Source organism: Cibotium barometz, chromosome 14, assembly GCF_041138505.1.
Source record: "Cibotium barometz isolate CiBa-2024 chromosome 14, ASM4113850v1, whole genome shotgun sequence".
Lineage (NCBI taxonomy): Eukaryota > Viridiplantae > Streptophyta > Polypodiopsida > Cyatheales > Cibotiaceae > Cibotium > Cibotium barometz.
This window is the reverse complement of record NC_141059.1, coordinates 15,254,185-15,266,934: the sequence shown is the minus strand read 5'-3', so window position 1 is coordinate 15,266,934 and position 12,750 is coordinate 15,254,185. Positions and strand designations below refer to the sequence as shown.

Sequence of the window (12,750 nt, the reverse complement as noted above, 5' to 3'; positions counted from 1 at the left end):
GGTCTTCGGGAGCAAAAATAGAAATCAGTTACTACTGGATTTCGTTGTTGCTATAAGACTGTACGTCCTTTTAAAGTTGGTGAGAGCAACTCCAGAGGTGATGGCGCGACAGGAGAGGAGCATTATGTGTTTTTTTTGTTTTTAGTAGAAAGCTAGTAAGGATGCAAAGGTGATAAGAAGGAAACATTTTGGACAATACTCTCATGATGGATTTCTTGCACATGGGCTCTATAGATTTCTTACACGCACATTGTTAGGTAAAGCCCAAGAAAAAATGTTCAAGTGCTTTAAAGGATAGATAGAGGACCATGGGCTCTATAGATGTCTCACACGCACATTGTTATAGGTAAAGCCCAAGAAAAAATGTTCAAGTGCTTTAAATGATAGATAGAGGACCATAGCATGATTAATCATTCACATCAACCTACGTAGAGTAAATGTATTACCATATCATGTGAATACGAGGAAATCAATGTGACACCCTTAGTGTTGTAGAGCTTTCCCTTAAGAAAGAGACTGCTAGGCTAGGTTAATAATTTTTTTGGCATTGTTGCCGGGCACTTTTTTGGAGGCAAGCTCCACGAGCTAAAGGGCTTCCGTTGGTTTGCTAGTATTTACAAAAAGCCTATGCCAAAAATCCAACATATTCAAGCTTGTGCAAGAAATCCATCCTTCGCAAACCTTGCCCACGTGGCTCCTAGGTGCACATCTTGGACCATTATAGATCCTTAACATGCATGTGCTTATTGTTAGCTTTGAACAATTATGAAATGAGCTTCTTTATCTGTGAGGTGTTCTTCTCATGGAGGGCACCATGTGTATCTAAAGACATGTTGATTTATTGCTTCTCATGAAAGGCACCATATGTGTATTTGTATGTGAAGACATGTTACTTTGTCCAATCCACTTGGGACACCTATGCCTATTGAGCATTTTCTTAGTGATTATCCATGAGTCCCTTGCTCCCTTTAATGTTTGACTATTTTATTTGGACTAGAGTCTTGATTAGGGCACTTTCATGCATTATTTTGGTGCTTAGAATTCATGTAACTACGTTATTAGTCCTTTGAGGACTTGGACATCATGTTACATTTATTCCCCCTTGGTGATCCACTTTCATATTATTGGAAAAATCTCCACTTTGTGCATTTCTTTTTCTTTTTTTGCTTATGTGCATAACCATCAATCTCATAGCTTTTCTTTTGTTTATTGTCATTTCAGAGCTCTTTTTCACCAACAGTAGCATGAGACCTGATTCTCTTTTCATTTTGTTTACTTGTATTTTCTTGTGTTCAAAATGATGTAGCACATCCATGGGTGGAGGATTCAGCTTCTTAGTGCCAAACAAGGCATTTTTCCATGTGAATTAAAAAATTAGAGCAAATGAATGTTGGAACACTTTCCATAATGTTTAAGGAAGGTAAAAAGAAGGGAATCCCAAAGGCAGCTGGGTAAGACCATCTCAGGGACCCAAAGGTGTAAGGACAGAGAAGGATGTAAGTTTTCAAGATAGATTGGGATCTAGGTTAAAGAATATGCATGGAAAAACAATTTTTAAAAGCGCAATCTTAACGAAAAGAAATAACCTCAACAAGGCCAATATCAAATGAATAAGGAAGCTCTTTTTCATGCACAAAGAGCTAGAAACTCACTCACAACACTAAAATTCTAATAAGGATATCAAGCACAAAAGATTCCACCCTCGATTATACACTCTTAAGATACTCCATGCATGTGTTAAGACTAGTGTAATTGCTAATTCTATGTTGAAATCAGTAAATTGGTCTATATAATCCATTTAATCAACCTTCCACACTCAATTATGCACACTTAAGATCATAAGATACTCCGTACATGTGATAAGATAGTGTAACCCCTAATTCTATGTTAAAATCAAGTAAATTGGTCTATTTAATCGATTTAAGAGAGGAAACTCATTGAGTTGCAATCCGATTGCAATCAAGGATCAAAAGGTACAAACAAATCAAGGGAATGTAAAGTAGGACTAGTAGTAGATTCTACAACACTTTGATGCATGGCAAGTTGGAGGGTTCACAATGACAAGTAGATATTTCCTAACCTTACTTGATTACCACTTGTCTTTTAAGCTTTACCAATGACTTGGGAATCTAACATTTTGACTCTCCTTTTCTTCTCACCCCTTTATCCATTAGGCTGATACTTTTGGCCCTTCAATATTGAGTTGTGTCACTTGGATCTTCCCTTTATTTTTGCAGTTAACCCAATCATCACTACCTCGAGTTAATCCACTTTCATACTCCAAGTGTGACTTGAAAACCAAACTTTGTGATTTTGTCTTTTTCTTGCTCTTTAAGCCACCTCCTTCAAAGAATAGGAGTTATTGGCATCCATAGTCAATGAATTTTATGTTGATGCACCCTTAATAATGCCACTTTGTTACTCTATTCTAGAGGTGTTTGCCTTGCCTTCTTAAGAGTTTTGTAAACCTCCTTTCCCTTAATTGTTAACGATGTTATTGACATCTTGGGACGTATCGCCTACATTATTCTTAAAGGACATCTAAGTACCTTGGTGTAAAAAATCCATAATTGCTAGATCATCAAGTCTTGGACAAATCATTACCAATACTTACAAGGTAGGTTTAATGCACAAAGGATGCTTTGTTGAGGAATGGCTTGACAACGACAGGCTGATTACAAAACGATGAGAGAATCTTTAAGCTTGATGCCTCAATACTAGAGATAGCCATGTATTCATGCAAGAATGGTCAAATTGCAAACATAGAGATATGGCATAAGCATATCGAGCATGTCAAGTTCTAAAGGCTAAAAGAAATGCAATAAAAATGTATTATGAGTGGTTTGGCTAAGTTCAAGGTTATTGGTCGATCCATCATCATTTGTTAGGCATGCCAATTCGAAAAGCAAGTAGGCTGCCACTTTTTTAAAGCATGGAAAGGTTCATGGGAATCCATTAGAATTGATACAAATGGATGTTTGGGGTCTGACCAAGCTTTGTACACATGCTAGATCAGAAGAGGTCTAAATTGGATCGAAAGGCAAATATTACATACTCCACAAAGAGCAAGGCAAACATGCATTCCACATGATGATAGTTAGAGATGTGATATTTGAACAGTTCTTCAGGGTCCTCCCGTTCTTAAAGCGAAACTTTTCGAGCGAGGAAAAAGTCGAGCGACACATTTCAAGGAACAGGCACACAAGAAGGCTAAGGCCAGTAATGAGAACACCATAGTAATGTGCAACACAAATTACACCATCATAGTGAGCAATTTGGAGTCCGAACCAACACCAAGACTTGTGTATCGAGATTGAAACATATGACAACAAAAGAGAACACAACAAAGCATACGACAAATTTCAAACTTCCTTAATAGCATCGCAAGTGGCAACTTTCCAAAAATGCATCAACTCTCATGGATTACAAAAAAACATAATGTGGATAGGAAGGCATAGCCCACCTAAATAATATAGGTGCAATGGCAACGATGAATATTAGTAGAGCCCCAAAATGTGGCACATAAATACCAAGATGGATCAGGAGATGACAATATCAAACAATATCAAGGAGCAATGTTATGGCGTCTCCCACCTAGTACTTGATACAACTCCACCTTAGTGAGCCTATCTTGGTGCATGAACTCATGTGCTGCAGGCTCCAAGCCAAGTACCTGGATGCAAAGAAAGTAAATATGCTTGCATGGTACATATGTCAGCTTTTTGCTCTCTCCTTTCTAGAATCCTTTGCATGAGCACCTAGGGAACTCAACAGTTGTCACTGAATAGTTCAATCCCAAGCCCCTCGACCCTTCTATGCTAACATAAAACACACGAGACTCATTACAAACTGCAGGTGCTTCTCTAATGACCTGCGCATCCATTGCTCTCCCTTTTTGAATATTGTCATGAAAGTCCTTGGTAAATTTGTTCCTCCACTTGATAATCTTTCCATCCCTGAATTTGGATTGAAAGGATGAAGGAACCTTCCTCGTATTATTGGTGGTACCTTGCAAAGGAGACGCACGAGGAGTAACACCCTGCAACACAAACCCATTCAAAGTGAGCATTTCTATCTCCTGGGGTTGAAGAGATGTACCCTCCTCCACCGGCCAAACTCCTGGAACAGGTCCCGGCATCCCAATAACTTGATTCTCATCAACAATCCAAGAATGCTTTGGTGTACTATTACAAAATCAAAGAAATCCTCCAACCGTTCCACGAGGGTATTGTCGACGCCCTCAAAAACAAGGTGCTAGTGCTCCTACTTCTTTAGCCCCCTTGTTAATATATCTTCCACATCTTGCATTATGTCTAGGTGGAATCCCAAAGCAATTCAAGTGCCTTTCAAGTATGCATTGTACTTGACACTTTGTAGTTGCCATTGACACGTCTGCAGCTGTTACATCAAAGAGGGAGATTCTTGACTTACAACCCACACTAGCACACATACTTGCATGCTTGTTCTCAGACAAATTTGTTGTTGGCACAAATACACAAGAGTCATCTTACACGAGTCATCTTGTGTTACAATCCAGGCACCCCAATGAAACTCTCCAACCTCCCACCAAGCTAGTCATGTTTCCAATGAAGGCACCTCATCTTTTTTTGCATGACCTACATGTGAGAAATTGCGAATCTCATGCTTGCATTATTTTGATGTAGTCTTTGACGGAGCACTTCTCCATTTGTGACACAATACTTTATGCTCCTCCTGGACAACCGACCTAATACAATTCATTGTACGTCGGACCATGCTCTTCTCCCAATGGAATACGCATGACCTCTCCTTCTCTAGCATTTTCTTCTTCGCCCCTTCATAGTGCAGACTGCAATCCGATTGGCATTGGCTTCATTTGCCATGAAACCTTTGAACTATGGGTTTCCAAACCCATTGTCTAGAATCTTACTTGGGCATTCCTATCCTCGACCCTAAATTCACGTGGTAATGGTAAGAAGCTCCCTCACAAATGGATCATACACAAAGGCTGACATGGTTGGACAACTTGCACTCTATGCGCATGGTTAAAATGAATCCACATGCTCTCTAAATTTCCACCTGGTCGCATCTTGTTAACCAAGTCAAGTCCACTTCTGGGGCCCATAGTTGACATTTTGAACACATGGGGTTTATGTTGAAGGCCCATCTGACCAGAAAATAGGACACTATGAATGAATGGAAACCTGTATTTTGTTTTCAAATGAAAGACAGCCTCCAAGCGATAACCATGGCCATACTTCCCCTTGCTTGCTTCTTCCAAACACCGCTCAATCCTTTTTTTGTTTGAAAGTGGAGTCACACTATCCAAAAACTCAACATACTCCTCCTCCCTAATACCAGTAGAGACTCCACCCTTCTCATCAACAAGTATGTTGAATATCACATCCTTAGTTACATTTGTCTCCATCTATTTGACTGTAGTAAATGGATTGAAGTTTTGCCCTAAATGAAACCATGTCTTTGATGCTTTGCTGCAGTTTTCTATTATGTCCTTCCTCATATGGATGAAATGGCAAGAGAGTAGATACAATGCTCTACACAAGAGAACATCCCTTGAGAGTGCCCCATCTATTATATAGGAGAGCACTCAAGTGGCTCTGATACCACTATTAAAACCCTAAAGATCTCTCTAGCTACTCACTATGCATAAACATGCATAAACCAGGCATATACTCAGCCACCTGACCACCCCCGAGCCCAAGGGTGCACACATAAATACAATGAAGCACCACATACCTAATCTTGGTGTCCCATACCACCAATAGATATGACTTCTTTCCAACAGCACATAGCTCTAGCATGAAATGGCAAGAGAGTAGATACAATGCTCTACACAAGAGAACATCCCTTGAGAGTGCCCCAGGCCCCTATTATATAGGAGATCACTCAAGTGACTCTTGACCTTTCATTTCCATGTGTAACCCTTGGCTGCTTGACCCTAACCTAACCCTAGTCCCAATAGAGCATGTTTCCATGCTCCCATGCTCACATGCGTTGGGTGGGTCAGCCTCCTAGTATATGCACATGATGTGCACATAACATTAACTTCTTTAACACTATGCAAAGCTACATGTAAACTACCATTCAGAGACAATGTTCTTATTAATTGCAAAACACTATTTACATTATCTGTGTAATTGTTCACCTTATCTAGATTATCAGGCTCCTTGTTGTTTACCTTAGGAGTCACTGCAACCACTTTGTAAAACTGGTGCTGCATGGCATCAAAATTGAACCCCCCTTCTCAATTTGAAAGCAACACTGGCTCAAGCTTCACATCTTCACCACCCAGCATCAAAGGTCGCAAAGAAATATGCATTCCTTCTGAACCAAAATGAGTTTTCAGCTCTTCTAAACCAATACAAAGTAGTCTGTCACTTGACATAAGCACTAGTTTTTGTCTCGGCCCTGGGCCGTAGATGGAAATATGGTGCGAAATTGGATTTATGCAAACAAGCCAAACAAGAATGGAGAAAAGGAGAAGAAGACCTTGTAGCAATCAAAAACACATTTTTGAGGAAGGAAAGACAACCATTAATCGGCTGGTTGATAGGCGAGTCCTTAATTTAATATTTATATTACTAAAATTCAATGTTAATAAACTTGTCATTATAATGATAATAATGCAATAGATATTCTATAACAACTAACAAAATTCAATTCCCTAGAGTAAAACTAAAATCAGTTGGTTTTATATGTAAATATAAGTTATGTATAAGAGTTTCATGGTATATAAATATTATTACACTTTTTAAAAATATTATCAATAGAATTATAGTATTTTTTATAAATGGTAACATATTTAAATCTATGTCAAAATTATATTTTCTTAAAGCAAATGTTAAAGCGACTTCGAAAACCATACCCTTTTAGTTATCAAGCTGTATAAATAGCATTAAATGTACTTACATTCCTTAATATTCTCTATCATAACACTAGATTTGCATTAAATTACATTCCTTAATATTCTCTATGATAACACTAGATTTGCACATAACTGAACAATAAGAAACGTTCAAAAAATTTATGCATCTCAAGTAACAAGTACGAATTTCAAAAAAATAACAACCAAAAAATTAAACTTCTAAAATTTTTGGGTTTTTCCTTTTTAACTCGGGTATCAATTTGATTTTAACTTATTGTCTCTTTACTTTTTAACTAGGGTTCTACACACATATCTTCTTTCTTCTTGGCTCGAGATTTTTCTTCATTCCTCATTTTCTTCTTCACCTACAACTTGTGGAGATCTTCTCTTGCAAGCATTGATGGTGGCACCAAAATGCTAGTTTCTAGGTTTGTGTGCAATTCTTCCTCCTTTTCTCTTTGTATTAAGGAAGGGAATGGCCTTCAAGCTATCCATAGCTACATTTTCCAAGCCAATAACTTAAAAAAAACCCCTATGAGCAGGCCGTGCCCACAGGGCATTTTATTTATTTATTTTCTCACCTTGGAGATAGTAGCCATGGAATATGAGATGGAGAAGGAAGCTAAGCTTCTCTAGCTTTTGTAGCTTATGTTTCTTTTGCATTAGGGTTTTCCAAAAAAACAAAAAAAAGCCCAGTGGGTATATTTTTACTTTTTGAAAACCCTCTCATGTTCAATGTCTGTGCTGCATTTTTATAATTTCTTCCTTCTCCCTCTCATACTACATGGTTTGTGTTGTGTTTTTAAATTTCTATGGTGAAATTTAGAAAGTCGCTTGTGTTTCTTTGGTTCGTCTTGTGTTTCTTAGGGTTTTCAATAAATAAATAAATGCCCTGTTGGGCAGGTTGCACCGGCGCGGGCTGCCCACAAGGCATTTTTTTTAATTTTTTGAATGCCATAAGGGCATGAAGAAAATGGCTTATGAGCCTAGATGCAAAGTTGCAATGGGTGATGGCATGGACCAAAGGGGCTTAAGAGAATGGTTCCACGCTCGCTAGGGCATTTAAAAAAAAAAGAGAGCTTAAGGGCATGGAGCAAAGGGGCTTATGAGGCATTTGACCATCATTGCTATGGAGAAGCCCTAATGCTCCATAGCCAAACTCTTTTAGCCACAAAAATTTTAAAAAAAAAGCCTTGTGGGCAAGCTGCAGCAGCGCGCGGCCTAGGCCGCCCATGTGGCATTTTTTAATTTTTGTGGCTAGCGTTTTTTTAAATTTTTGTGGCTAAAAGAGCTTGGCCATGTAGAGCTTGGGGCTAATAATAAATTGCTGCTATTTGAGCATAAGGGCTGTAGCCTTTTGTTTAATTTTGCCTATGAAGAAGGGGCCTTGGCCTATAATGAGGGTTTTCTTTTTTGTGGCCAACAAGATGATGAAATGGAAAGCTTGCCATGTCCATTGGTGGATTGTCATGCCATGTTGGTATACCCCCAAGATTGCTTAAGAAGAGGTTTCTTTTGTTTTTCTTGACTTGGTATATAAGACTACATGGCATAGTTGATTTAGAAATTGATGTTGTACATTTGGTTTAATGTTTTGTCTTTTGTTTGTTGTAACAATTTTACGAATAAAAGCAAAAGAAGGTGGACACAAACGAAAAGTATACCTATGCCTCTACCCAATGGCATGGACCTTGTCAGTCGTGTGGTGAAAAGTCAAGCTAAAGAAGATGTTGGGGATGAGGTGGAGAGTCAAGTACTTGATGCAAATGCTACACAATGTCAACTTGAGGTAGACAATGAGCTTATGCCGCACGAGGTAAATCTTGCAATGGTACCTTACGTAGTTTGTCCAGAGATTCCTAGTGATGAGGGGCATGAAGCAAACTTGTACCTTGCCCAAGGGGAGGACAGCATGAAAAAAACCAGGTTATTTAGTTGCCATGAATGTCCTCCAATTCTGTTATGCACACTATTACCACATGCCAAAGTGAGGGGCCTTCGGGAAGATTTACTAGGTTTGAAAGTGGCATTTGGGAAGGAGGGATATGTCCAGCAACAAGGGAGGTCACGCGCTTGTTTATACGGTGTGCTATCTCTTTCAATGTGGCTCGCACCATACAATGGAAGAAGACCATGCGGGCCGTTAGCCGCATTGGCTGTGAGTGGGAGGGTCCCTCGGCTGAGACAATCCGCACACGAGAATTAAAGAAGGAGAAACTCAACGTAGAAGGCCAGCTTGAGTTTTTGAAAGAAACATGGAAGAAATATGGCTGCACTATCTTATGTGATGGATGGTCAGATGTACGCAAGAGGAATGTGTATAATGTGCTTATCTCCTCTTGCAAAGGCACCATGTTTTACAAGGCCATTGATGCATCGGTTGCGGGTCTCACCGTTACAGGTCTCTTTATTTGGACACACATCAAGAAGGTGATTGAGGAGATTGGCCCACAAAATGTTGTGCAGGTTATTACGGATAATGGAAGCAATTGTGTCTCCATGGGGAGTATGTTGGAGGATGCATTCCCAACAATTGTGTGGACCCCTTGTGCCTCCCATAGTCTTGATTTATTGATTGAGGATTTGGGGAGAATTTTTTGGGTCAGTGAAATCTTTGCCACCGCGAGGAGCATTGTCAAATTTGTGACACAAAGACCAAAGGTTTTGAGCATGTACAGGGCTAATAGTACCTTGGAGCTTCTCAAGCCATCCACTACGAGGTTTGCATACATGTTCATAGTGCTTGAGCGGCTTCTTCGTGTGCGGCCAAATCTGATTCGCACTATTAGTTGTGATGCATGGATCCAGTCGGGTAAGAGTATGACCCCAAAGTTTGTGGATTTTAGACGCAAGATCCTCAATGAAGCATGGTGGGAAGAGGCAGAGGCATTAGTGAAGACCTTAAATCTCATCTACACGGTCTTGCGCATCACGGACATGGAGGGGAGTACACTAGGCCTCATTTATGAGTACATGGATAGGATCGGGAAGGCACTAGACAACAATGCCTACCTATCTGTAGAGAGGTACGTACTTCTTCGCTCATGACTCATGGCTCATGAGCCTTTGCCAAATTGCCTTTTTGTCTTGGCTTTTTTCTAAGTTATAACTTTAAAGTCTTTCTTTGGTTTTGTTTGTTACTTGTAACTTGTATAATCGCGGAGATCAAGCAGATTTGGCAAAACCGTTGGGTTTGGTTTCATAGACCAATCCATGCTGTGGCTCATGTGTTGCATCCTCTATGGCGTAGCGAGGATCAGCTTGAGTGTGAGGAGCTAAACGATGACTTCCAAACCTATGTGGAGAAATGGTGTGGTGGCAATTTGCAGATGTTGCGATGCTTAGAGGATGATCTCCTTGCATTCCGCAACAACACTGGCTACTTCACAAGACCTACTGCAAAACTTCGAGAAACGCAGCTTCAGCCGGTCTCATGGTGGGAGAAATATGGACATGGTGTGCCTACGTTGGTGAGTAAGAAGTCCCTCCGCTTAAGCTTTAACGGCGACACCTTATTTGTATAATGTACTAATCCTAAATCTGCTCTTTGAACAGAGACGTCTTGCCATTCGAGTCCTCTCACAAGATTGCAGCTCTGGAACTTGTGAGAGGAATTGGAGCACATGGGCGCTCTACCATACGAAGAGGAGGAACAAGTTGACTACAGCCCAACTTGAGCGTCTTGTTTTCTGCAATTGTAACTTGAAGCTTCTTGAGCGGGCAGCTATGGGTCCTGAGCCAATGCAAGTGAATGTCGACAAGATTGACATTGAGAAGATGCGGGATATTCCCACAATTCTACAAGAGGACCGAGATCTTTACACTTTGATTTACGAGGAGGCCACAACACCAGTTCACGACACACGTGGTGGTCGTCATAGGAGAGGGAGGCCGGCTGCAGCTAGTACTAGTGCTGCTAGAGAGGAGGCTACTGGAGAGGACTCATCTTCTTGCAGTGAGGACACACGCGAGAGCCATGAGGACTCTCAGGAGGATTCAGACTCCTCGGGTGCTTCAGATGAGGCTCAGCAGTGATCACTGGTTCACTGATGTTCCATGTTTTTTGTTTAGTTTTTCTTATCCTTAGGGATTATGGACAGCCGGCATGTCGGTTATTTTGTAGTTTTTGAACCTCTGACTCCCAAGTTTGATGACCATTGCTGATATGTATGATGTATTATGATCACAATTTGCAGCTTGCTATGTATGCTTCGGCCTTCAGCCTTTAGTTTTTTATGGTTCACATGAATTTGCCGCGACATCATACATGTCCATTATCTACATTCTGTTAAGTGTTATGATTCTAATGTCCACTTGAGTCTTTGATGTGTCTTGTTTGAGGTCTCTATGCATGTTTTTTGCATCTCTTGACATAAGTTTATTTAATAGGATGTCTCTATGCATGTTTTTTACGTCTAAAATAAATTCAAAAGAAACTCCGTTTCTTGCCGTTTCCGACCTCGCGGAAACTCGGAAACTCCATTTTCGACCCGGTCCGAACCGACCGTTTCTGCCGGTCCAGGTTACTATGCCCCCAGGTGGGTCATCAGCGTTCACCGCCTCACTAGATGAGCTCGATATCTCAACACTCCCTCTCGAGCTCAGCTCCATCTCATGTACACCAAACAAAGCCCTGAATCTACGGAGCTTCTCTGTACCCAATGCTTTGGTGAAGATGTCAGCGACCTGATCCTCTGTGCTGACATAAACAAGGTCGAGGTCTCCTGCCAAGACCTTCTCTCTGACGAAATGATAGTGGACCTCTATATGCTTCGTGCGAGCATGAAAGACTGGGTTCCTGGCCAACTGTATACTGCTAATGTTGTCATAGAAAGTGACAACTTGTCTATCCACTGATAGACCCGAATCTGCAAGTAGCTTTCTCAACCAAGCTACCTTACATGCTGCCATAGCAGCTCCTCTGTACTCGGCCTTTGTACTAGATAGAGCAACTGTAGGCTGCTTCTTGCTGCTCCACGTCACAGCAGCACTCCCCAAAGAAAACATGAAGCCACTAGTAGATCTCCTATCTGAGATACTACCAGCCCAATCTGCATATGTGTACCCATGTACACATATCTCTATCCCAGTCTCATAGAATAGTCCACAATGTAAAGTAGACCTCACATACCTCAGTATGCGTCTCACTGCATCCAAATGTGGTTTCCGTAGAACCTGCATAAACTGACTCACCAACCCAACAGCATAGCTCAAATCTAGTCTGGTGATCGTCATGTAGATCAAACTTCCTACTATGCGCCTGTACATAGTAGGATCCTCCAAGATCTCTCCTGAATCTGCACTCAACTTGCCATTCTGATCCAATGGCACGGAAATAGGCTTACAGCCTGTCATACCATACTTGGACAACATGTCCAAGCCATAGTCTCTGCAGTAATCCAATACCATATGGTGACCTAATCACCTCAATGCCCAAGAAATATCTGAGCTCCCCCAGATCCTTCATCTCAAACTTCTGTCTAAGCAAGATCTTTACATCAAAGATCTCTGCATCATGGTCCCCCGTAATGATCAAGTCATCTACATAGATGACAACAAGCACAACCCCTCTATCACCATGTCTGACATATAGCGAGAAATTTGCATTGGCTACATGAAAGCCAATAGTGACAAGATATTCAGAAATCTTGTCAGACCATGCTCTTGGTGCTTGTTTTAAGCCATACAAGGCTTTCTTCAACCTGCAAACATGCTCGGGGTGACCAACATCCTCATAACCAGGTGGCTGCAACATATACACCTCTTCTTTCAAATCCCCATGCAAGAATGCATTCTTTACATCCATCTGCTGATGTAAAGACCATTGCTTTGACGCAGCCACTGCTATCACAACTCTCACTGTTGCCATCTTGGCAACTGGGCTA

General features: G+C 40.8%; 1 protein-coding gene across 1 annotated transcript; it reads left to right on the top strand.

The window, feature by feature from the left end:
- Positions 1–9,217: 9,217 nt before the first annotated feature.
- LOC147631697 (uncharacterized) lies at positions 9,218–10,900 on the top strand. Its single transcript, XM_086807949.1, has 3 exons — positions 9,218–9,891; positions 9,969–10,335; positions 10,421–10,900. Exons 1-3 carry the CDS (start codon positions 9,218–9,220, stop codon positions 10,898–10,900), a joined length of 1,521 nt encoding a protein of 506 aa, XP_086664075.1.
- The last annotated feature ends 1,850 nt before the right edge of the window (positions 10,901–12,750 follow it).

Bases quoted from the DNA above. Each gene is read 5' to 3' on its own strand.
- LOC147631697 (XM_086807949.1), top strand. From the start codon at position 9,218: ATGTTTTACAAGGCCATTGATGCATCGGTTGCGGGTCTCACCGTTACA. The intron at 9,892-9,968 runs GTACGTACTTCT...CTTTTTTCTAAG, and splicing joins GCCTACCTATCTGTAGAGAG to TTATAACTTTAAAGTCTTTC. The intron at 10,336-10,420 runs GTGAGTAAGAAG...CTCTTTGAACAG, and splicing joins GACATGGTGTGCCTACGTTG to AGACGTCTTGCCATTCGAGT.